Genomic DNA, 26,254 nt, shown 5'->3' with positions numbered 1-26,254 from the left:
CCATCCTCTCCTACCACTCACCACCCTTGACTGTAATAAGTTGCTCAGCCATCTGTGTCCCTAGGTGGCACCGTCTTTGAGGGCGGGAGTCTGTTTCTAGCTTGGAGCACTGGGCCTGGTGTGTGCACAGAGCTCAGCAAACATCTCGGGTGACTGTCCTGTTTTGCTTTGGTTTGGTCTTGGCTCTGTTAATAAGCCGCCAGCTGGACAGGGCAGTGACGAGCCGCAAGTGCCCTTCTACAAGCAGATCACCGCTGACTTGGGATGTGTCATGCTGCCCAGCTGGAAAGTCGCACAGCCCCACACAAGTCTAAAGCCCGCCCCTGCTCCCACAACACAGCACAGGGGAGAAGTGATGTGTGTCCCCACCCCCGCTCCTCCGAGTCCATGGTGGGAGAATCTACCGGCCTCTCTCATTTTCTTTCATCAATTTCTTCTAAATCAAATACATTTTAAAGATGTTCCAGCCCTCCGGAAGCAGCAGCTGTCTCTCGGGACAGAGCCAGTCAGTAGCACAGAGATCCCTCCAGAGTTTTCTACCCAGCACCCACCTGGTTCCCCACTCGGTGCTGTTGGGCCCTGAAGGGTTAAAGGAGGTCTTGTTCTCCAGGAGATCAAGGTGCTTACCTGATCGCAGGTAACCATTCCCTGAACTTCTGAGTTTTATGTGATGCTATGGTTAGAAGGACAGGTTCCAGGACAGTCACCGAGTCCCACCCACCACAGTCACATGAGAAGGCTCACCTGAGGAAGGTCAATGCCTACATCTCCGTCCAGGTCCCTGTGGGGGCAGAAAACATGCTGCCAGTTGTGGATTAACTTCCTCATCAGGCTGTGCGGTGCGAAAGGGCCGAGAGGTACTGGACAGGTGTGTCACATTGAAGCTCTTCTTTTGCAGTGACGACTGCATTTCACAGGGTCTGCAGACCCACACGCTGACCTCCCTGTCCCTTCATCACTCAGACCCCGGCCAGCATGAAAATAAGAGGGGGCAGCTTGGCTGTCGCCCACAGAGAACTGTACAATCTGAACTTCGAGAAGTAGAAAGATAAAGGGCAGTCATCCTGCGTTCTGGATGTGTGTTACCAAGGGGCATTGAAGCGTTACGTAGGACGGCAGCGTCTCGGAGGAACCACAAGCCGAAAAGTTTCCTCACACCCAGCCCCCCAAAAGCTGCCCATCTCTAAAGGAGATGATGGTCGCTGGAGGCACTCGCTCAGCTACAGACGGTTAATCATTCGTGGGGGAATTTTAAAGATTATGGAGCAACTTGGGTTAGATCCAAAAGGAGTGCGCCTGACACGGCCCCTTCCTGGGGACATCAATCCCTGACTGCAGGTTGAGACTGTGTTTGGGGAAAAGAGGGAAAATACTAGACAAAGGTTTAAACCTGCTAAAAACTCAAAGAAAATACAGATAAGCAAATATTAGGATGGCGCCAGAGTCGTCCTCCCTTTCCTCCTCACCCTCCGGGGATCACACAACAGAACCTTTCAGAGGATTTCTCTTCTTATTTTGGACTCTCTCACAAGAAGAAAACCAGTGGAACTACAGTTCAGTGTGGCGTCTGTCCCGGAGCCACAGTGACTGGTGCTCGATGTCACCGCAGACGGAAGTGTATTGTTCAGGGCAGGCCTGAGTGTGGAGTGAACTGCCTGTAAATGCTGAGGTCTCTGACCACACCCACAAAAGGGACAGGACACCAAGGGCAGGGTTGGCACAGCCTGGCAGTCACTCTCTCCCATTCCTGCTGCCCATGGGAGCGGTCAATCTGCAGAGGTCTCTCTTGGGGTGTTTTTGTGTGAATAGATCCTGGTAAATCAACTCAGCTTGTACTAGTATCTGGGAGAAGACTGGTGGACAGATTTCCAGCAGAGTTTTTAAAATTAAAGATTCAATTGCTTTCATTCAGCTGACTGATAAAGAAGCATGCCTTTTATAATCCACTTGGGAAGGCCGAGCAGACTTGGGGGTTTAGACCGGTCTGTATGCACACCGCCAGTTGGTTCTGCGCCACCAGACGCAAGCTAGAATCTGAGCGGGCCACTCAGCATGACTGTCTCTGCCTGTTACCTCAGGGGTAATTCCGTTGGGGACTGATGCGGCTTAAGCGGAGAATCAGCCGTCTCTGTGATCCCTATATGTTTCCACTGGGAAAAGAAACGGGTTCTTGTGTCCTGAACGGTTTTTTCCCCTCTGCCACAGAGCAACCAATGGTGAGTGGGTGGTAATGGGAAATTTTTCCACAGAAGTAACTGATGCAAAATAAGTTTGCTAAGACATTGCAAAGAAGAGGTGGAGCATGTCAGGTATGTCCAATGGGAGGCAGACTCGCCAGCGTTTCTTTAAATGAACTGAAAGGACATGTCATTCTTGATACATGCCATAGTCACCCACTTTGCTGTGCACAGAGGAGTGTAGCGTCCCTAAAGGGGGCCCCACTCCAGAAGCTTCTTGGTAATAGGGTCTGGGAAATGAAGAGCCCCACCCAACAGGATCTTGTGAGCACAATTTGGTGGTTTGTTTAGGGGAGGGGAGGGGCAGAACTCAAATGGACATGCATCTGCCGTGCAAATGGGTTAGGAAACTCTCCTGCCTGGTTTCTCAGGAAACCGGGACAGTGGGGTCCTGGCTCCAACACTTCCCCAGTGACTCCTCTGTGAATGAGCCTCTGAATGAAAAGGGCTCTTGAACCTGCTACTCACTGGGTGATGGCTTTCTTCTCTGAAAAAATCCTCAGGCAGAAATCGGCTTCCTGATGGGGCTCAAAAGTGCTGGGGATCAGGATGTATTCGCCCGGGGGCAGCCTGAAGCGGTCAGATACCTCTCGCAGGTTGATGAACGTTCTGCTCCTGGCCTGGGAGGCATGGTACCGGAAAAAGTCTTTGTCCAGGTGTCCCTCTCTGTCTGGGCTCTGTGATGGGAAAGGAAGGGGGTGGGTTCTCAGGGACGGCTGCTGCTTTGGGCTATTTAGACACAGTTTGGTGACTGGCCATTGAGTCTCAGGCATGGGGCTGGAGAGGAACCAAGAATGTAGGACTCAGAGGGTGGGTTCTGAGGAGCAGCTGACCCCCACGCACCTGGTAAATGGCGTAGCCAATGGTCAGCACGTTGGCGCCGAACCTCTTGAGTTTCCTTCGATCTTTCTGCATCAGGGCCACAAGGAAAGTGCAGTTCTCCTGCCCCTCATCCGTCTCAGTCAGGGACAGCTTTATTTGTGGGTTGGTCCAAAAGGTGTCTGCCATTTGAAAGAGGCAGATCATTTCCCTTTCTTCTAAAAAACCATGAAGGGGACACACACACACATACACACACACACACCAGGCACCCACCACATCCTCCCAACCCTGAGAAAATGTCTTCCCTGTTCTGATCACCCTCTTGTCCCATGATCTAGAATCTCCTGTGAGAATGCAATGTTGTCCCGTTCGTTTCCACTTTCTTTGGAACCATTTCCCATGCAGCTTTTAAAACACATTCTTCTGGGTCTGGTCACCTACAGTTTGTTCTGTCTTATGTTTTCCATTTGGCATCTCAAAGGGGACAGTGGGGCACCTGTGGCTGTGCCCGGTATCCGGGTAATGGTGGTGCCATTTGAGCAGAATCAACCTCTCACCCAGCTCCAAGGGTGAATCCCGATCAATCTACGGAATTCCCTCTCGCCATGGGGAATTGGGATAAAGCCAGTCAGCCCACAGTATTCACCAGGTACATTGGCTGGTTCAAGGAATTCCCTATTAGAGGGAAGCTGAGGACTTTTGTCTGAGGCAATCAGGTGCTTTCGCTGTGCGTGTAAGTGAGGAACACCGAGCCCTCCTGGGAGTCTAGAAAGCTGGACTGAAGACACCGGCTACTGAGGAAAGAGGGCAGAACACAGGACTACAAATGAACGGGTCCACCCTACTTCTCTGAATTTTTCAGTTACATAGGACAATAAACCCTTTTTATTGCTGAGCTAGTGTGGGTTGTGTTTTCTGCTCCTTGTAATGGAAAATAACCTAAGTGGTAAAACAAGGGCGTTTCCCTGAGCAACTTATACCCAGCTTGCTGCTCAGCCTCCTCAGCGCTTTCCCCATTATCCCTGAAATCCTAGTGTCTAACCCACGGTTCGGGCTTTCCCGAGGGTCCTGGCCCTGATCCACTGACATCCCCGGGCGGGACTGGACACTTGGAAATGATAGAGAGACTGACAAGCAGACTACCAACCGAGGAAATTGCGGCAGCCCCCAGCCGTGGAGCCCCGTACCCAGCTTCCTTGGTGGACTGTCACCTCCCATCTGTGGACAGTGTCCTCCTCCAGGGCATCAGGGGTGAGGTTGCAGACCTCTACTTTGTCAAAATGGGCCTTAAAGTCACTAAATGCCATCCTGCAACAAAGTGGAAGGACACAGTCGGTGTAGGTGGTGGTGGTGATGGCATGACCCGTTCGTTCGTTTGTTCATTCATTCACTCATTCACTCACCTAACAAATGGTGATCGAGTGCCTGCCCCTGTACTAGGGAATGGGGAGTCCTCAGGTGTGGGGAGACAGAAAATACAAAAAAGGTAAAGAAAAAGAACAGGATTAAGAAGGTAAAAAGAAATAAAAGGTAAACATGTAGGTTGATTATATGTAAGTGCTACAAAGAATATAAACTCTGGTGAAGGAGGAGAGGGTAGGTGGGTGCGATTTTCAACAGGAAGCTCAGGGAAGCCCTCAGTGTTGGGGGGCGGAGACCCAGACGCACTGTCCTTTGCTGGGCCTCCCCCGTGGATTTCCACACTTCCTCTGACTCATTTCTCCCCCCTTCCCTAGCTGGACCTCTCTACATACAGTCTCTCAAATTACGTCTGACCGCCTGCTGCCACTTGGCAATTTATGTGAGGATACTAATGCTGGACCTGCTTTTTTTCTGTAAGTTTTGTTCTTTTCACACAACTCATTATTAACCCAGGGCATCTGTACTCAAAATTCAAGGTACGTTTGTCTTTAATTTCCAATTCCACAGCTTGTCAATCTCTCAAACACCCTATATGTTTTCCACACATTTCTCCTACTTTCAACTTCCTGGTTTCTGAAGCAGAGATGGGTAGCAGGTCACCAAAGCTCGCCCCCGGGGACTACACCACCCCTCCCATCAACAGTGGGCTGTAATCAGTAGATATGTTACTTCTGGGCTAAGGCTTTAGGAAATGGGGCTGTCTTCTCCAATCTTTCCTTTTCTTCCCTCTTCTGTTGGCATCCTGCAGATGACCATGTGACCCCAGGGGCTATTGGAGCCACATAATGAAGGAGCTTGGCTCCCCGAGTCAGTCATGGACAGAGCCACCCACAGAATAGGGATGTGCTCACGGACTGTTACGAGTGAGAAATAAATGCTATTGCATTTGAGTCTTTACACAGTTAAGTATTAGTCTCAGCAGGTGCTGTTCCCTAAGCCATTGGTCCTTGGAGCACTGACCCACCATAACAGAATTCTAAAACATGTGACATCAGCGTAGTAGCTGGGCAGGACACTGCAAGAAAATACTGGAGTTGGAAAATAGATGTCCATGCTATGAATAGCAAAGCATTTGCTAAAACTGTTGTCTGCAAAAATATGGAAAACAGAACAAATAAATGCTTACTGAGGCTGTGCTCTAGGGGAAAAGAATGGGGAAAGCTGGAGTAATGTGTCTGCTGGGTTTTGCTTGTTGTATTTAATATGGTGTCAGGAGAGTGGAGCTCAAGCCAGGACTGACTGGTTCAAGCACACAAAATGGCAGAGCTCCAGACATCCGAAAGCTGTGGTCTTTCAGGGTTGGAAGAGCCAGATGTGTCTGCATCCCACAGGAACAAATAAGACTGACAAAAGCTTCTAGAGATGGAGACCCATTAAAATTTTCAGTTGAATAAAGAGATCCAGCCCTGTGGAAAGCCAGATTAGGCATGTTCCTTTCCCACTTAAGTCTATAGCTTTAGATGCTCTCAAGGTAACTGCCTTCAAGGGTCCCTGTCACTTAGCTGAGCCCTGTGAGCAGCAGGCTGCCTGTCCTCAAATTTGCCATGCAAACCTGGATGACAGAGAGCTCAGAGGAGGGATGCTGGGCTGGAGACCAGAGGCTCTGCCCCACGTCCAACTCTCCTGAGACTCAAACTAACCTGGAGATGGGGCAAGTCCCCAAAACATAAAAGATTAATTTCTCTGCCAACCTGGTGTATAGAAGGAGTTTCAGACAGAAATATTTGATTTACAAAAGAAAGGACAGGAGGGAGGAAGGGAGGAAGGAAGGAAGGACAGGAGGGAGGAAGGGAGGAAAAAGAAAGGTGATACTCCTTGCACCCAGGGCCACGGGGCACACTCACACCTGTGCTTAATACAGAAGAGAAAACAGACAAACACGGTACCAGAACTCCCCATCATCCAGAGCCATGTGACACAGGCGCTGCTGCTCAGCTGGGCCAATGGAACGCCACTCGGAAGAACTTGGAGGAAGCAAAGTCAGGGTTAGGCTGAGGGTTATGTGCACCAGCAGAAACCATAGTGGCCCTGGATGGGGCAGCCCCTCCCAGAAAGCGGGGTGTGCAGTACAAGTCTACTCATGATGTGAAGCGTCTCATTAATTCTGGTGTTAATATTTCTGTTCTTGGGCTGGCCCGGTGCCTCAGGTGGAGGGAGTGCGGTGCTCCTAAGCCGAGGTCGCTGGTTGGATTCCCACATGGGCCAGTGAGTTGCGCCCTCTACAGCTAAGATTGTGAACAACAGCTCTCCCTGGAGTTGGGCTGCCGTGAGCAGCCAGAGGTTGGCGTGAGCTGCCGCAGGGCTGCTGAGTGCCGCTGCGGTCTGCTGTGTACTGCCAGGAGTGGCCGGTGGCCGGTGGCCAGTGTGAGTAGCCAGCAACCATCGTGAGCTGCTGTGTGCTGCCGTGGGCTACCATGTGCTGCCATGAGTGGCCAGTGGTCAGAGTGAGCGGCCAGCAGCCAGCGTGAGTGGCTGGCACCTGGTGAGAGCTGCTGTGAGCTGCTGTGAGCGGCCAACCGACAACTGGTGACCGACTGCCTCAGCAGGGGGTGTGCAAGGCTCATAATACCAGCATGGGCCAGGGAGCTGTGTCCTACACAACTAGACTGAGAAACAATGGTTTGAACCAGAGTCTGGGGGGGAAGGCGGAAGAAAGGGGGAAAAATTTCTGCTCTTTCCATCTCCGCCAGGAGAGGGAGGCGGAGCTCTTCCCTCCTTTGATGTTGGTCTGGTCTGAATCATCTCCTGCCAATTCTGAGAAGGTGGAAGCTAACCAACAAGAGGGCAGGGGGCAGGGACAAGAGCAGCGGTGGGGACACAGCAGTCCCAGGCGTGCACGCTATGCCCGCCAGTTGGAGCCTGGTTGATAAAGCCACCCATACACCAGTGGTTGGTGAGTTGGTGCCTCTGAGCTGAGGACAATCACCGGATCAGAGTTAGTCCAGTTCTAGACTTTCTGCAGGGCTCTCAGAGCCCCACAAGCTGTGGGTGGGACGGAGGGGGCACAGCAGAGAACCCCGCAGAGGGGGAGGGAGTCGGGGACGGACAGCTCAGGGTGGGCCCCGCAGGAGCACACCAAAACACGCCCGATCTCAGGCACCTGGGCCACTTCCCAAGAGACGAGGAGAGAACACACCACAAAGGCAGACCTTTCTTGACAATTGGGGGCCAATTGTCAAGTTAACCCTCGTTAACTGCTCTGTAATGGGTGAATTTTCTAGTCCACTTCCTTTTTGTCTCTACTGGGCCACTGGGACTCTGGCCAATGGTCAGTGGTCATTACAGAGAACTCTCTAGTGACCTACCTGGCAATGTTTCAGGGATTCTCACACCAAAAATATTCATTGCCACCCCTCCCCCACCCAAAGTGCGCATGAGCATACATACACATACATGTAGAGACCCAGACATATGTACACACACACGCAAGCACACACCACACACACACACACACACACACACACACACACACACACACAGAGCTCACCGGAGCTAGTCAGGACTGGAGACCAAGCCTTTTGCCATGCTGTGGGGATGAGCTAATACAATACACTCACTGACATAAACATAATTACATGGAAGTTGAAGAGCAGCTGTAAGACTCTCCCTTGAGAATCAAGTTTGACTGCAAGGCAGGCCCTGGGGCTGAAGTGAGGTGCCCAGAGCAGGACAGGACCCTGAATAAGAGCCAGCGGACAATCGAGACAAACTGCTCCTCCTCCCCACGTCTGCACAAGCCAGCCTGGCGCCTCTCACCCCAGGAACAGTAAGAAGGAGAGTGGGCCAGAGAGATGGGTGGGGACTGACCTGTCGCTCCAGGACCCATTCCACTCGACCTGGCCCCATGGGTTCCGGACTCTGATGAGTCTGACCTTCTGGCCTTGGAAGCTTACCTGGAAAGGAAAAGCAATGGGGAAATGTGAAATGATAACTGCCTCCATGAGCTCCAGCCATGAGCGGGCTTTACTGAAAGCCTCTGACTACAACATGCTACAGACACGCCGAAACCCATCAGCTCTTTCCGAGCCCTTGGAACTTCCTAATTCCTGTTGAACACAATGGCTAGCATTGCCAGTGATGGGTTATGAATCACCCCAGAACAGGTATGCTGAATCTGGGAAATAAAGTAGAATAGTGATATAAAGTAGAATTGCGATGCATGAGAAATTAGTCCACATGAATCTTCACATGACTGAGCTCTCTCTAGAGTGGATTCTCCGAGGCGGGGCCAAGTGTTACCCATCTGTGTGCACCCAGTACAGCGAATGGTAGGGTTCTCAGCGTGCTCGAGGAACTGCCGAGTCACGTGCCCATATGGACATTTCTGTCAATGCCGGGCCGCATGTAAGGTGGTGACATACCACGCAACCAAGGTGTGTAGGAGGCTGTACATCTCGGTGTGTAAGTGCCTCCGTGATGTTCACACAACGACGACTCGCCTAATGACACACTTCTCAGGTATTTCCCCATCATTAGGGGCACATGGCTGTACTGCGTTTCCTTCATCTTTAGCATCTTACTCACAGATGAATGACATGAAAATAAGCACAAGCTGGGAATTTAAACAACAATAAGCAAAAACCTCTTCTAAGTATGCTAAATCCAATGTTCTCCCCTCAGTCCATTTTAGAAAGAGCTTAGAGGAAAAGAGTGGAAGTAAAAGACTTCTATCCATCAGTGAACCAGAAATCTTAGCTCTCAGAATATTTTATCCTCGTGCACTTGACACAAATTGTATTTTTGATGTGTAAAAATAATTTAAGTTGGTATAACCTCTCCGGACTTTAAGATGTGGCTTGCCCCTCACCATATAAGATGTTCCCTGACTGAAACGTGCAAGGAAAGGAAAGTCTTTGCCGGAGGAGAGAAAGCAAAAGCAACTGACCAGATTCATAGGAGGTGGAACGTTTCTGTTGTTACTTGGAATAATATTTAGATCTAAAATTAAAAATCACATGCCTATTCAGGTGAGCGATTGGCAGGGCGTGTGGGAAGGTGGAAAGTAGCCAGCGCAAGTACCTACAAATCTAGAGATCCACATGCCTTCCCCCGGACTGCTCTGCTCACGCCCCGGTGAGCAAGGGGGGCAGGTGCTTCCTTCCACACTCTTCACTCCCACGGAGTGTGTTACCCAAAGCGTGGGCAGCAACAGGAGGACACCAGAGGTGCTTGTGTCCTCTACAAACCATGTTTCAGACCCGCCTCAGAGACACACAGATGAGAGGGTCAGGCCAGGCTGTTGGGGTTCATTGCACTTGAATGTGAGCGAGTGTAGCCCTGGGCTTCTTGTCGTCCTCGTTCATCATCCTCTTCCCTTCTCTTTCCTATGCTCCCCTCAGGGAGCCCCCACCCACGCCAAGTCCTCCCTCCCTGGCAGTCAGAGTGCTGCCTCGTGGGGCTAGGTGGGTCCCGGGGGTCAGTCCCACCCTGGACCACAGCTGCAGGCAAGAGGCCTTGTGAGGGCTGATTTTATGTGTCCACTTCACTGGTCACAGGGGTCCAGATATTTGGTTATACATTATTCTGGGTGTGTCTGCGAGGGTGTTTCCAGAGGAGATTAGCATTTGAATCAGTGTACGGAGTAAAGCAGATGGCCCTCCCCGATGTCAGTGGGCTCTATCTAATCAGATGAAGGTCTAAATAGAATGAAGAGGCCACGGAAGGAACAATTCCCTCCTTGCAAGACTGTGAACCGGGACTTTGGGTTCCTTCTGCTCTAGGACTAGGACTTGAATTATTGGTTCTCTGGCTTTTACACTTGGACTAGAACTACACCACCAGCTGTCCTGAGTCTCCAGCTTACAGATGCGGTCATAGGACTTCTCAGCCTCCGTCATCACATGAACCAATTCCTCATAATAATAAACCTCCCTCCTTCCCTCCCTCCCTCCCTCTGTCACTATCTCTCTCTCTACCTATTGCTTGTTCCCTGGACAACCCTGACCATTACAGCACTGGATTTAGGGAAGACCCGGTTCTCACACCCACTAAACAAGTTTGGTGCTGTGCTGGAATCACATGCTTCTCTCTTTCCTGTTTGGCTGTTTTGAATTCCAGCCTGCCTCTTTAGATGAGACATTGCCTGAAATGTCTGAAAGTGAGGTTTGAACTGTGATGCACTAAACAAGCATAAGGGACTACTGTTGCTGAATCTGTCCTTGTGCCCTGTCAGCAGCGGGTTATGTCACCCACCTGGTCAATTCCCGTCACAGTGTAGGCATGGCCCTTAATAAGACCGAAAGGCGTCCGGGCTTCGGATTCTGCAGCATTTCTGATCTGAAACATGACAAGAGCAGCGTTGGACCCATTGTGTGAGTCAAGCTTTTGTTACCTGGCCAGACTGAGCTCTGCGCCTGGCCTGGTCCCTCCTGCTCCTCCAGGTGAGGGCCATGTGCCTGGGGCATATAAAATGAGTACAGAGGACACCCTAAGAAGGTTGCAGTGACATTCAGCAATTCCCAGTCTCTTCCGGTGAGGAGACACTCATTCGCAGCTCGGACTCCAGCGATTACTTCACTTTTTTGCCCCCAAACAGAACAACCTGACGGTCCCATCATGCAGCAGCATGAGAGAGAAACACAGTCACACACACATGGAAGAAGCATGTAACAGTGTCACATACAACTTCATGTCACAAATTGGAAAACTCAAAGGAGGGGGATAATTGACAAACAAAGAGTGAAGTCTCAAGGTTAATCGAAAAGGAAATCGAAAATTTGAATATGTTTAAAAAATAGAAGAGGTAGAATTCTGTGTGTGTGCTTGTACACATAAAGAAAAAACTTTAAATGCTGTTAGATTTCTATCTACTGATTATTTTTTCATGATATATGAAGCGAAATAAACAACTTTCAGAAAAGTCTATGGTAAGATTCCATTTAGTGAAATCAAACCAACCTGCCCCGTGCTCCTGTACCTGTGTGCGTGCCTGTTGTACAAGTGTGGAGAGTGTGAGGCGCACACGCCAGGCGTCACAGGCCTGGTGCTGAGGGCGGGAGGCAGGCATGTGCCTTTAGGTATCTCAGGACTGTTCATATACCTGATACAGCAACTGTGTCTTACCTTTCAATTTGAAAAACATTAAATAGAAACTCTTGCTTTAATTAAAATAAACATTGACCCCCCCGACCCCGACCCCACCACCACCGAAAGTCATGCCTCTCCTTGTGTGTGGCCAGGGCACTGGCTCAGACCCCTGGCCCCAGCACAGTACCTGGAAGGCGAGTGACTTACATCGATGGAGCAGCCCACCAGACAGCCCCTCTTCAAGGCCTTCTCTAGAATCTCGTAGAAGTTCTCTGGAGCCTCCTTAGTCAAGAAGGTCTCTGCTATGCCCCCGGTGAAGTCCTCCATGGCCTCCATGGCGCTACCTCCCTTCAGCGCCTCATAGCTCCCGTTCAGCCTGCAAGAAAGTGGGAGACCGCTGCAGGGAACGAGGAAGACCACCAGGTGGCGCTCTCAGTCAGTTTTATAACTTTCCCAACCACGTGAGCATCAACTCCCAGGGCTTCCCTGGCTGGCTGGTGTGGAAGGAGGATCGGAAGTGCCATCAGGGTTTGCTTGGAGCTCTGAGGAAACAAAAACCCTCCGTGAGAGGCAGCGGACCCTGTGGTGGGGACCCTGGTCCTCAACTGGCTGCAGGTTCAAAGGCCAGTCCGCAGTGATCTTGGGACAAATTGTCATTCAGGGTGTCATGCGGGGTCTCTGGTCCTGCTCCCCACATAAGAACGCAGGACACGGTGAGGCCAAAAAGGAACAGCCACAGAGCCATAGATAGGGGAGTCGTACCACTATATACTGGCTGGCGGCTGGGTTGGAGACACAGGGAGCAGGAGCCACACAATAGATCCGCAATCCACACTCCACCCTTGCAGGCTCAGCCACCACCCTCTTGCTAGGCCCCCATTTTCTGCTAGCATAGCCACAGCAGTTATATTAGAGGCCAATGGTTCACTGGTTACAGCTGACGGCCAACTAGCCACAGCTACTGGCCATCCCATCACAGTTGATGGCCATTTACTACCTGAGCCAGCATCTTTCCACGTGAGGCGGAGCCTGGAAACTGCACTCCTGGCTCTGTCCCCACACTCATTTAGTGCTTTAGTTTCCTGATTTGCAAAACGCGCTGGTTGTACTCTGCCTCTAGGGCTGCTGTTAGGGTTGAGTGAGTCTCTCTTCTCAGGTGCACAGGGCCTGACCACAAAGGTGTTAGTTGTACATAGACTGAGAGAGAGTTTAGGTCCTTTCTCTTTCTTTCTGGTCTCATGTACTCCCAACCATTTTTCTTATAGTCATGTGTTTATTAGTATGAGTTTATTGACATATATACATATATACACACAAACTCTGCTTCATTTGTAAAGTAAACTTTTCCGTTTGGAAGTCTTAGATTTATAGAACAATTCTTACCTGGTACACAGAGTTCCCACGTGCCTTCACCAGTGTCCCGCTACTGAGCACCTTACGTCAGTAGGAACATTGGTCGCAGTGACGGAACCAATTCATCATCATTCTTTAAAGTCTGTACGTCATGCAGGTTTCCTTAGTTTTTACCTAATATGTTTTCTGTCCCATGATCCCATCTAGGGTTCCACCTGGCACTGAGTCCTCAGGTCTCCTCAGCAACTCATGGCTGTGACAGCTTCTCAGACTCGCCTTGTTGTGATAACTGGGACAGTTCTGAGGAGGACCATCTGCTGTTTTTTCTCATGATTAGACAGTGGTCCTGGGTTTTGGGGAGGAAGACCACAGAGGTAAAGTGCCCTTCTCATGACATCATATCAGCGTACATACTGACATCATGGCTTATCGCTGTGATGTTGACCTTGAGCGCCTGGACGAGGTCGTTTCTATCAGTTTTCTCCACTGTCAAGTTCCTCTCCATCTCCCCTCCACACTGTCCTCTTTGGAAGCATGTCACTATGTGCAGCCCGCACTTAAGGAGTGGGGGACTAGGCTACCCTCCCTACGGCCAGAGAGTCTACATAAATTACATGGAATTCTTCTACATGGGAGGTTTGTCTCTTCTCCCCACTTATTTATTCATCACTTACTTATATCAGCATGGACTCGTGGATTTATCTTACACTTTGGTTTATAGTCCAGTACTACCTTACTTATTTTGTTGCTCAACTTGTTCCAGCTTTGGTTATTTTCAGGTCCTTCTATTGGCTTCTGTGTCCCTTTGAAATGACCCCATCAGTGCATGTGTATGTGTGCACGTGTGCACATGAGTGTGTGTGTGTGTGTGTGTGTGTGTGTTTAAAGCGTGTTTCACTTTCTGGTACTACAAGATACTGTGGGCCCCTCTTATAGATTTCCTGCCCTAGAATCAGCCTTATCTCCAAGGAGCTCTGGTTCCTTTATTGGAGGATGGTGTTAGAGCCCAAGACCGAGAGGTGGGAGTGCTTGTGGTTTTAGTTTGTCATGGCTTCTAGGTCCTGCCAGCTGACAAATCAAGGACATATACATGTGTATGCTAACCCATGTATGTATACACATATCTGTATGTAACCGTTTCTGTTAAACTAAACATAAGTTCAGGCTGATGTCTCCACCTCTAACTCATGACCACAAGCATTGTTCTAGTGTCCTCCCTTTGCTTCTCTGTTACCCTTCACTCCAACAGTGAGACACGTGGTTCCCACCAGCCGCCAACCATTGACTTCATTGTTCAATTCAGCATATCTGTATGGTGGTGTCAGAATTGTTGTCCTGTACCCGTACAGGGAACAACTTCACCTACGAGAGCACAGTGCTTACAGACAATTTCTCCTGCTTTTGCTCTAACGGGCTGAGTTCATTTCCAGAGTTACCTAGGTCAGCGCCTTCTCTCCTGCCCTTCAGGGAGTTGGTCCCATAGGTTTGTAATACAGTTAGATTATTTCATCACAGTCTGCATTTCATCCTGGATCCCCCATCCTCCAAGATGACTTCTTAAATTTGCATGTATGAAGATTCACTCTTTGTGCTGTAAAGTTCTGTGGGTTTGGGAAATGCATGGTGTCATGTATTCACCATGACAGTGTCATACAGAGTAGTTCCATGGCCCTAAAAAAATCCCCTGTGCTCCACCTACACCCCCGCCCCCTCACCTCAACCCCTGCAACCACTGATCTTTTACTGTCTCCATGGTTTTGCCTTTTCCAGAATGTATCATAGTTGGAAACACACAGTGTATAGCTTTCCCATTGGCTCTTTTCATTTAGCAATATGCATTAATATTCATCCATGTCTTTTCATGGCTTGGTAGTTCATTTCTCTTTATTACTGAAAAATAGGCCATCTTCTGGATGTAGCACAGTTTTGTTTATCCATTCATCTTGACTGCTTCCAGTTTGGGGCAATCATGAGTAAAGCTGTTATAAGCATTTGTGTGCAGGTTTTTGGGTGGACATGAGTTTTTACCAAACTCATTCACCAAGGAGAGCAATTGCTAGATCACTCGCTAAGACCATGTTTAGTTTTGAAAGAAGCAGTCAAGCTATCTTCCATTATGGATGCACCATTTTGCATTCCCATCAGCAATGAATGAAGGTCCCTGTTACTCCATGTCCTTGTGAACAATTGGTACTACAGGTGAGTAATAATGTTTCATTATTCTTTAATTTGTAATGTCCTAATGACAAATGGCGTGGAGACTCTTTGCATGTGCTCATTTGTCATTTGCACATCAATTTTGGTGGGGTGTCCTCTCAACTATTTTTGGCCTCTCTTAATGACTAAGAAATAAACAAAGATTTTCTTTTTAGAGAACCTATTCTTTACTCTTCTCTCCAAGGGAAAGGCTTAACCCTTCACATCCCATTGAATCCCACTGGCTGGATTTTCTGGCCCAAGCCTTTCCCACAGTTGCAGGGGAGTGTTTCCTTGTGCTGTACTCACTGAGAATGAAGCCGCCCCCCACCCAGCACAGGGGTAGCCCTAGAGAGGTCCCCTGTTGGGGGGGGTGACTCCCCACAGGGCAGAGATGGAGCTGGTTTTCCCTGCTGTGCCTGGAAGGAGTGGCCCTTTGCCCACCTCCAGCCTGTCCACAGAGCTGGGTGGGCAAAGGGTGCACCCTTGGGTCTTCTTTGATGGCTTGAGTCCTATCCTACTGATTTTGGGGTCAGCTGAATCCCAGTTGGCCTTCATTTTATTTTGTTACTTGGACGCCCCATGTGGAGGTCCCTGGTCCCTGCCTCTGAGGACAAGATTCCTACGGCTTGAAGATCCAGGTTGAGCCTGAGAGGGACTCTCGGGTCATCTCTGCAGCTACCGGAGCACAGGACTCCAGCTACTGTGGCCTTTTGCTGACAAGCCAATGGGCTGGAAATCAAGATGCCCAGGGACCTGAGGACAAAAATGTCTGTCTTGGTTCTACCCACATGAGGTTCCTAGACTCGCCAAACCCACAGGAACAGAAAGTAGGTGGGAGCCAGGTGCTGGATGGGGGCTTAGTGGTTAATGGGGACAGAGCTCAGTTTCTCCAGATGAAGAGTCCTGGAGGTGATGGAGGGGATGGTAGCACAACAGTGTGAATGCACTTAATGCCACTGAGCTGTCCACTTAAAAATGGTTAAGATGGTACATTTTACCACAATTTTTTTAAGTGAAAAAAAAGAGCATTCTGAAAGGAAAAAAATTAATGTTACTATCCAGGTGGTGCAGCCCTGATGTTTGAACTGTGACAGTGTTTGGCAGGAAGTCGGGAGAAGCAGGCGTTCTCAACACACCTAGTGTTTCCCTCTGCTTACCCTCCCAGCTTTTCCAAAAGCCAGTTTCCTGACACAGGGATAGCAGGGCCATGGTCACCACTAGGCCCTGACAGGAAACTGTTCTGGCGGCTCATTCCCATGCTGGCGGGCCCTGCCGTGCCCATCTGTGAACCCTGAGCCCCGCCTCGGCCCCACAGAAGCTGCATGAAAAGGCCCCAGGATGGGGCCTGCCACAGTGGGACACTCACTTGGCGTAGGCTTTCTCCAGCAGGGCGCTCCAGAACTCGTTGTGGTCGGCCGAGTGCAGGAAGACCAGGCGGTCCCTGAAGGTGGGCAGTCGGTCATCGATCACCACGTCCAGCCACTCGCTGTGCTGCCAGAACTGTTGCCGGGGTGGAGACGGAAACAAGGGGTGAGCCCCACGGGAGCCCCGTCAGTTGCTTTTCCTCCTTCTGGTCTGGAGGCACATCACATATGGCTTCCCCCACAGGGCCACCAGGACTCTGTGCCGAGCATCCAACCCCACCCCTGACATCAGCTCAAAGACTTAGTGTCACCCCAGTGTCCAGGGGAGCAGGACAGGGCCACGTGCGGACACTCGCGGGCGCCCCGAATAGGCCCTTCTCTACGAGCACCAGGTGGCTGGGCAGGCCTCTGCTCCTGTCTGCCACCCAGCTTCCAGCTCTGTCTCAGCTGCTCCTTCACCTTGCGTCCCCTCTTCGCCCGGAGGGAGGAGGGACGTTGAGCCTCTAAGACTGATTTTTCGGCCATTCACACAGAGAGGCTGTAGTGAGGCAGTGCAGGTGTGAGGGGAGTGTGTGTGCACGTGTGTTTGTGCACATGTATGCATATGTGTGCATGTGCATGTGTGAGCATGGGCATGTGTTTGCATGAGTGTGTGTGTGTGCACAAGTGTATATGTGTCTTCCTGCTCTTTCAGCCGGCCCGAGCAAGCTAAGGTAAGAAGAGAGTCAGAGGAGGAGTTGGCGCATTTACTGGCAGCCTTGCTGGGGTGTCCTGAGTGTCTGTGTCAGCAGTCAACCCGGTCAGACGGGCCAGCTGGGCCCTGGTAGAGGTTGTGTGTGTTTTAAGAACTAGAGCCCCCCCACTCTGGGTGACGAGCCACAGTGGCATGTGTGTGGGGGGGCGCAGTTTGGGGATGCTGTCGCCTGCCCCAGCTGGGCTCCCCAGTGGGGCTTCACCCTTCCAATACATGTCACCTCAGGCCTTCTTGGGGGCAAGTGTTTAAAGGCCAGACCTGGGTTTCAGATCTTCCTGAAGCAGGAGCCACCTTTGGGGGAGCTCAGGGCTGGCCTTCGAGTGGCTGGCTTGGAGGGCCCGGGTGAAGGAAAGAGTGGATAAGGGAGGGGAGAAGGGAGACCGGGAAGCAGAAGCAAGCAGGGCAGGCCTCGCCCCGCGTGGCTCTGTCCTGTGTCCTCCACGGGGTCCCAGGATCTGATGTCTCTGTATTTCACTCAGTTTTTATTTTTTAAACACACTCATGTCTCCAAATCTATATTTCTTCAGTTTATGAGATGTAATCCAGTTCCTGAGAGGAATAAATCATTTTAGGCCATGTATGCTTAAAGCACAAGAATTCCCAAATACTAAAACCCTTAACAAATGGACCTCCAGGTTTGCCCAAACATCACTTGTTTTACTCTGTACTTTCCGAGAAGGCCCACCTTACAATGCCTGCTCTGCCCCAGGGCTTCTGGAGGTCATCCACGATAGAGCGAAGTGTGGGACAGGCTGGGACGCCGCTGTCACACAGGTAGGATCGCGTTCCCTCCGGGGTTACCTAACAGCTGAAGACGCCCCTGGCATCATGCTGGGCCCCAGGGAGGCAAGTCCACTGGCCCGGCTCCCGCTTACCTGGAAATGGAATATCCCAGCATAACCGGGGCCGAAGCTCTGGTCCTGGGGGACGACTCTAGCGAGTGCTTTCTGGTTTAGCGTAAGGGAGGCGATGGCGGCCAGCAGCCAGCAGTCGCCTACAACACGGAAGCCATAAATCACGGTTTCCACTACTTAGTCGCAGCAAACGGGGAACATACAAGCCAGAAGGACATGAGGGGCATTCCCTACATGGCCACATCTTTTCTGTTTCACGGACAGCCAACCGACAAACGCCTGTGTCCTGAGCGCTGCCTCCCTTTGCGCCTCTCCTGCCTAGTTTGTTATAAACAGCTGTCCGCATGTTGGCAGTGCTACAGGATGGGCTGACTCGGCTGTCACACACAGGCTCCGTATGCGTCAGCTCTGGGAAGTCCCAGCGACTTCCCACCCAGGGGACCGAGGCTGTGGGTATCAGAGACAGTGTGGCCAGGTGAGCCCTGGCCCCTGCAGTGCCTTTCTGGGACTGACACCTCCCAAAACAGACTCAGTTTAGGTGCAGGTCATGGTGTCTCTGCGGGTATTTGCGTCCAATTATCTTGGATTTTCAAAATTGGCCGACTAATGTACTGATCTCCCCAGTGTGTCTCCACGTTAACACACATTAGAAAACAACTAAAAAGTAAAATTGAGTATCATTGTTTTGTGTGTGTCGTCGAGACCTCCAGATGCAGCCATGTGCACTTACTGAGGGTGGGAGGAGGCCCACAGGTGGCCCGGCAGCATTTCAGGTGCTGCCTATGCAGTCGGTGTGAGAAGGTCCTTGGAGTGTTCCCGTAAGCAACAGGACGGCTCCACTTTACCCCAGACCTCCTGCGTGAAGAGACCACACCACCATCGTTGGAACTGAAGGCCCCATCGCACTCACTTGGCTGCCTCAGAAAGTACCGTGTGCCACTGCACGGGGGACACTGTCACACGACTCCTTTCTGGTTGCTGTGCACTGGCAACAGAGACTCATGCGGGCCCAGCAGCAGGAAAGCTACCCAGAGTAACTCCACTTTCCCTAGGGTGTCACCAGCAGCCGTGTGACACTGGTTCCTAATGCATCAGCTGGTCTTTGGCAGCTGGGGGCCGGGTTTGGGGAGATGGGGATAGGAAGGGACAATGGTGGGAGGCTTCAGGACCACATGTTTAGCGAGCCCTATCGAGCACCTCCCTAGTGGCGGTCCCTGCTTTTAGCTGCAGGGTGGCCATGGCCAGTCCCCGCTGTGGGCTGGCCTCCTCCACTGGCTTCTTCAACTTACAATGTTGCCACATGCAGGAAAGTGTTTCTTTTCCTGGCCTGAGCGTGCAACAGTCATGTCTATTCAGACAGGATGCTCTGAGCTATTGAAGGGTGGAATTTGGAGTCTGTGTTATTTACACAATTGAAATCAAAGGAAAACACTCAACAACAAAACAAGGTTGCTGTTGATGGGGGCCAATGGGTGGGACTAGCCAGCCCAAGCCCAGCGCTGTGCAGGAGAGGGGACGGCCTGAAGTTCAGTTTGTTGGACAGCTGGGTGTGGACGCTAGCCTGCAGGGGACCACTATCGGGGACAGACCCGCGATGGTGTGTGTTGGTTTGTAGTTCTTATTTTGGGTGGCAGGCTCATGGCTGTCCATTTTATTGTTATCTTTCAAAATGTATACTTATGTTACTACAGTATTTGGATGTAATAAATTTTGTTACAAAATAATATTTATAAGCAGCCACCAACTAAGGTAAAATATAAGATTGTCATTCCAAATAAATGTTTTGCCAATGTAAAAACTACCCGAACTAAACTGCAAAACAAAGGACCGGTACAATGGTTTCCCATTAAATAGCAATGTAGAGATGGGGGGTGTGAGGGAAGGCAGAAGAAGAGGGGAGTTGTAGGGTGAGTGGGAGAGAGTCTCCTACAGAAACCTTAACCTCAGGAAGTAAAGACCAATCTGAATGTCAGTTTTTTTAAAAAGTCAAAGTTATTCTAGAATTATAATTCTATCATCTGTGTATCTATTGTCTAGCCTGCTCTTTGTCTGTCAATGGTTGTTACTCTAGGTTTGTGCCTTTTGGGTTCGTGTTTAGGGCAGCACAGTCAGTCGGCATGGAGGAAGCAGCATGGCCCATGGTGGTAAGCAGCAGCTGTAAGCAGCTTGGGGTCTGCACAGACTTGCAGGGGTCCATTCCCTCTGGTTGGTTCCATTGGAATTCTTTTAGGTCTCTGTCTCTCTCTGTCTCTCTCTCTCTCTCTCTCTCTCTCTCTCTCTCTCTGTCTCTCTCTCTCTGTCTCTCTCTGTCTCTCTGTCTCTCTGTCTCTCTGTCTCTCTCTCTCTCTCTCTCTCTCTCTCTCTCTCTCTCTCTCTCTTTCTCCCTTCATAGATAGAATGAAGGTAAACCCGGCCCAGTGTTGGACTGAATCCTAAAATGCAGGACCCAACTTAACTGTCTGGGGGGCACCCTCAGGCCGATTGCACAAAGGAGATTGTGTTCTGGGAGTTCCCCCAAAGCATGAGCCCTGAGAGGCAGCGTGGCAGCGTGGTGAAGAGCCAGTTTGGATCCTGACTCTTTCACTCCGAATCTCTGGACAAGGCCCTCAGAGCTCCTCAGCTTCGGTTTCTCATCTGTAAAATTGGGAGGGTAGCTAGGTAGATGGGACACGGCATTGTGCTGACGGTGCCGAGCTGGTGGCTGGGCTGGTATAGCCGGTATTCACTGTGTTGTGGTGTAGGGGAGCCGGGCCAGCCGCTGGGTATCTCCGTTCCCTGCAAACTCCTGGGCTGTGAGCCCCGAGCACAGGCCCATCTACCTCCAGGGAACTGGCTAGATGTCACCGGGCTCCATTCCACCAGAGTAGACAGGTGGGCTGGGGGTGGGGGGTGGGAGGGATGGAGGGAGGAGCAGAGGGGGGTAGCAGAGAAGGTCCCCAGGCCCCGGGGTCCTGTGTGTTGGCCCCCACAGGCCGGTCCGCTCCATCCAGCCCCGCCACCCTGTGCTCTGTCCACTCACACTTACCCAGCTCCCCTTGGCAGATATCAGTCCTGGTGGCCCCTCCAAGAATGAATTCTGGGTTTTTCACTATTTCCTAGAAGAACAAGAGTGTTAATGCAGTGGGCCCGTTGCTTCGTGGGCCAGCAGGATGGGGCAGGCTCAGGGTCTCTCTCCTTTCTTGGAGCACAGGACTGCTTTCCTGTGTGTGATATGTCCTTGTGGAGGGACACGAGGAGGTGAAAGGCGACCGTGGCTGTGCCCATAAGCCTGGGCCTTCTCTGGTAGACCATGGCCCCTGGGGAGAGGTCCTGCCTTCTGAGCAGCCCTTTGGTGCCGCGCTCTAGCCTGAGTTCCTCCACACCTGGCTGCAGAGTGGATGTCAGCCAGGCCCTGGGCTTGGAGTGGGGGGTCCCGGGTTCTGGTTCTGGCTCCCCACTCATGGGCATTGTGCCTCGGTGGGCTTCAAAGCCCTCATCTCAAACTGAGGTGACACACACAGCTTGGTAACCAGGATAAGCACAAATTCCTACTTGGGCCACCCAGCTTCTTCCTTTTTTCAAAATATGCATTTAGGTCCAATTTTTTATATATATATCTATACTATATAGTAAGAGACGTGTACATATGTGTCTCACATAATTTCACCAAAGTGCATTATATATAATCATATATATTATGGGTACATGATACAATCGTTGGTGTATATTAATATATCATAATATGGAAGGATAAGTCTAAAACATTAACAAAAAAGTATTGAAAGTGATTACACAAAATCCATGTCATCTTTCCATTGTTTGGAGGCACCAGGCTCCGTTCCTGACACGTTTCTGACACAGACCATAGCAAAGAACGAGACAGAAATGCACGCCTGCCGAGTGACTGGCCATAACCAGGGAACAGACACACGAGTTCCAGAGGAGACGTGCTGGGACAGAGTGACGGCATGGGGGTGTTGCTTTAGCCAGAGTGGTCAGGGAGGGCCTGGGGGAGCAAACAGTTGAGCAGGGTGTCTTGTGAAGGTCCAGGGAGAGGAAGCAGCAAATCATGAGACATAGAGAGAGTTCTGGCACACGGCAGACACCCGACCATTTCAACTGGACCTGAGTGCAGGGCGAGGGAAGGGCTTGCCCACCTACTTCCAGAAACTCCCCACCAGGGCACTCCCCACGGCGGCGCCCTGAACTGTGTTCTCAAGCTCAGCAGGCCCCGCTTGCGCCCTGGTCTGTGCCCCAGAGAATCAGGGAGGATGGTGAGTTCTTTGAAGGGTGGGGGTGGGGGTCCTTCCCAGACCAAGAGCTTCAGTGTGAGATGATGGTGCTGTGTTTGCAGCCTCCAGGGAGAGCAGCCCTGTGGAGGGTGGAGCCCGGAAGCATCTGCCCAGACAGCACTGCTGGGTCTGTTAGCGTTTAATGTATTCCAGCAAACTCAGCCAGGAGCATTTCTGGGTGCGCACAAGGCCAGGCTTGGCAGAGGTCCGACCGACACCCTGAGTGCGGCCCCTGGCATTCCCACCCTTAGCGCCAGGAGCCTGGGTGTCTTGCCATCAGGTCATCCTAGTCTCTAATATGAGGGGATGTCGGCTGAAGGTCAGGGCACAGGGAGTCCCCACAGCCCTCCCTGCATGGGAGGGTCTCTAGGACCCTAACAAGCAATGCTCCCGGTGCTGTGGCTACTCGTCCCTACCTGGGATGTGAAACACACTCTGAAGGCCGGCAGACCCCTGCCCAGCGGCATGGGCTGTGGGCGAGGCGGCCCCTCCGCTCCCCTCGCTGTCCATCCCCTCCCACACCCTCACCACCTGCGCTGCAGCTGCCACCACCTCCCCGCTCCCATCTGCCAATTGGTTGTTTTCGTCCAGGAGAGTTTTATGAAATTGTATCAAACTGTGGATTGATGGAGAAAAAGGAGAAAACTCAGTAATCATCACCAAGTGAACACAAATTAGCCATCAGGTATAATCTGGTGATAGCCACGGATGTGTGACTGATGCCCCATCTGTCTAGCATTTTTGTGAGTTGGTGCATCTGTGTGCCAATAATGGGCATTCGCGTACGTGTGTGCTGAGGGGGCAGCTGTGCAGCCGTGAGGGTTACACACCTGTGTGCCATGGAGCAGTGCACATTGACAGATGTGGGTCCCCCTGTGCTAAATGCATGTGACTTGCGTAGGCAAGTGGTACATGTGTGCCCACATGCATGACCCATGTGTGTGCTGGTTGTATATGTACTCTGGGTGCACTGCATTCATCCCTGGGGGTCCTGCACATGTGTGTGGGGCCTGGAGGAATGTTTGTTCATGTGAAATGCTGTTTGGGGGCTTGAGGACGAGGGTTACCTGAAACTACACCCTTATGACAGGAAGATCCGCGGGGCCTCTACAAACCTGAAGTAAACCCAGCCCGCCCCTTGGCGACCCAGGAGGGAGGGGGCCTGGGCACCACCAGGTGGCCCTCCTGGAGGACAGAGGACACAGCCTCTGCTCCTGGGTGCTGGCTTTCAGGGCCTGTTCTGTTCAGCGTGTACAGCCAGGCTGGGCCCATCTCGGACTTTTCTCTACTAAGTAATTAATATCAAAAGGGAAAAGTCACATTTCTAACAAGGTCGGAGATAGCTGTGTGCCAGCCATCAATAGCTGTGTGCTGATCCCAGAGTGTCCCCAGGGCTATGGCGTCGCATGGGGACACAGTGTGTGTCCCGGAGCAGCCAGCAGCCTCTGGGGGACTGGTGGAGCCACACAGAGACAAGCCCCCAGGGTACCCTCCTCAGTGCACTCCTGCCCTGGGCTCCCTGGAGGGCCCGGCTGGCTGTGCCCCGCCCTGTGACATCCCCTTGACTCCTGCTCTTGAGCCTCTCCCCCGCCCTCAAGCACAGCTGTGTTTGACAAGAAGGCAGTGCTACGAGGGCACCCCACCCCGTGGTGCCACTGGGCAGTTGGCACTTGCTGCTGGAGCAAGCACACGGATGTGGGGCCAGCCATGCAGACAGCACCAGAGCCCCAGGGGCCTTGAGGGACACTGGCACGCTGACACTTCCCTGTGGCAAGCGAACCTCAGTCCCCACCCCCACACCTTGCCCCAGTTTCCCAGTCTGTAAGATACAATATAAAGCCTCGAGCTCCCAGTAGGAAAGAGATGGAGGTGTGTGTCTGGGAACAGGGTGGAGGGGACAAGCGCAGCTGCAGGCAAAGCAAAGGGCAGAACAGATTCTGGAAGCGTGTCCACAAGGATGGCAGGCCGCCCTGTGGACCTGAGTCATGACACGTGAGCCTCAGCGGAGGGTGGAGGGTGGAGACCTAGTGCACCATGGGGCCTCACCCACCATTTGTGGTCTCACTGGGAGGAGATGGAGAGGAAGGATGACCACCTCCCACAGCTGAGAGGTGGGACCCTGGACTCCCTTGGGGGCCCTGGTGGCCCTCGTTCCAGGAGAAAGACCTCAGGGAATGGGGACAAAGCTGTTCTCCACCATGGCCTATGTGTGTTGAGCTTTGATCTTGGAGAAACTCCAGTTTTGGCAAAGAGGGAGGGAGCTGGGGCTGCAGGATCACACTGGAAGCCAGGAGCTGGTCATGTAGGATGCAGCATGAGGTGCCTCCCTGCCTTGGAAAGCGGTAGGCCTGTCACCCCAACACAGAGGACTCTCAGGGACCATCCCAGCTGCAGAGTGCACCGTGCGCTGGCTGAGGCCTTCCTGGGGCCATGCCACAACACACAGCTCCTTCTGTGCAATCGTGCCCTCCCACCCGCAGGTGTTGGTCCTATGAGCACCCAGTAGGTGATCAGGTGCTGCAGGTGAAGGGGGGGCGGGGAGAAGGTCAGCCAGCTGTAAGAGGCATGGTTTCCAGGCGGGTGGAGGTGCTGTTTCCTGCCTGCAGGACGAGGCAGAGGGCTGGGAAGGGCTGCCCAAGGTGAGCTCACGCCCTGCGTGCCCTGCTAAGAAGCTTTGCTTTCAGGGCAATGAGAGGTGCCCCACGCCCCCATCAGGGAGCGAAGTGGCCAGCTCTCCAGAGGCAGCCAGCCTGGGGAGAGCCCTGGCACCCCATGTCCTAGTCATGTGACACTGACCTCCAGGGAGAATGGGATATAACAATTCCCCTCTCTTACGGTCATTTGGGATTGAGATAATCCTGGTTGAGAGCTAATGTCACCTGGGCCATAGTAACTGTTGGCTGTCACCACCGGTTTGGACACACCAGATGGTGTATGAAGCTGAGGGCACAGTAGACTACAGGATAAATGAGCTGTGGCTCCAAAACATGGCTCTAAGGCAGGACTCAGGAGCCACACAGACTGTTGTAGTAAACCCGCCTCCATGCTGAAATATGGAGCGCTATCCCCTGAGGGCGCTCGGGGATAAAGAAGGCTGCTCGCAGAGGCCACTGAGCAGGGTCCCAGCGTCCTAGCAAGGGCCTCCCAGCGGACGCAGCGTGCAGGCGGAAGGGGCCAGGGACGGGGTGCTAAGGGAGCAGGGCCCTGAGGATGGGGCACAGGGTGAGGGGTGGCTGAGCAGGGTGCCCTGGAGGGATGAGGGGTGGCTGACGGGCTGACTGGAGGCAGTGAGACCAGTTAGGAAGGAAGAAGCTATTGGAATTCCTCAGAAGGAAGGCTTAGGCTGATCGCCTTGTGAGACTCAGGAAAACACTGCAGAACCAGAAGCAGCTTACACAGGAGCCAGCCTACAACAGGAAATACCAATGAAGAGCTCACACCACATGGACAACAGTGTGTGCTGCGGGCTCAACCCTGAAGAGCCCAGAGGTTGCTGTGTTTGTTTCTAAAAATAGACATGCTATCTTTTAAAACACTGACAGTATTTGAATGTAGCGAGACAAACAGGAGGTAGAAATGATGAACCTGGGTCGTTCGCACGTAAGATGAGACTCGGAGCTAATGACGAGGATGGTGATGATAGTGCCTGTAAGAGTGATAGTGACAGTGGCTGTCATTTATTGAAAATGTCTGTGGACACGACCTGGGACCCATATTGGTTATTACTGACCCATTTGACAGGCGAGGAGACTGAGGCATGGGGCAGTTACATGATATGACCATAGTCATGGGTTACATTAGTGGCAAAGTGGGGCCAGCACTCTTTGCTGTCCCCTCCTTGCCCACAGCCACCTGTCCCCATAGGAGCCACTAAATGGCCAATACCCACCCTGAGGGAGTGAGAGCCGGTGGTGCCCGGTCAGAGGCCAGGCCCTGACTAATGCCGCGTGAC

At 51.9% G+C, this 26,254-nt stretch overlaps 1 protein-coding gene across 1 annotated transcript in view; it reads right to left on the bottom strand.

Annotated features, from left to right (window-relative positions):
• The window catches only part of CAPN9 (calpain 9), a 42,701-nt gene that overhangs the window by 12,397 nt on the left and 4,050 nt on the right, over positions 1-26,254 (bottom strand). The window contains exons 2-12 of the mRNA XM_019757380.3: positions 21,057-21,126; positions 18,053-18,171; positions 16,426-16,559; positions 11,715-11,883; positions 10,674-10,757; positions 8,289-8,374; positions 6,368-6,445; positions 4,207-4,367; positions 3,081-3,238; positions 2,706-2,914; positions 745-781 (exon numbers count right to left, since the gene is read on the bottom strand). Coding sequence (XP_019612939.3) covers positions 745-781; positions 2,706-2,914; positions 3,081-3,238; positions 4,207-4,367; positions 6,368-6,445; positions 8,289-8,374; positions 10,674-10,757; positions 11,715-11,883; positions 16,426-16,559; positions 18,053-18,171; positions 21,057-21,126 — 1,305 coding nt within the window. The remainder of the gene's footprint in view (positions 1-744; positions 782-2,705; positions 2,915-3,080; positions 3,239-4,206; positions 4,368-6,367; positions 6,446-8,288; positions 8,375-10,673; positions 10,758-11,714; positions 11,884-16,425; positions 16,560-18,052; positions 18,172-21,056; positions 21,127-26,254) is intronic.

Source organism: Rhinolophus sinicus, chromosome 6 (assembly GCF_057876585.1).
Source record: "Rhinolophus sinicus isolate RSI-liver-muscle chromosome 6, RSI-T2T, whole genome shotgun sequence".
NCBI lineage: Eukaryota > Metazoa > Chordata > Mammalia > Chiroptera > Rhinolophidae > Rhinolophus > Rhinolophus sinicus.
Note: the sequence above shows the minus strand (reverse complement) of the source record. Positions and strands in the feature narration are given on the sequence as shown.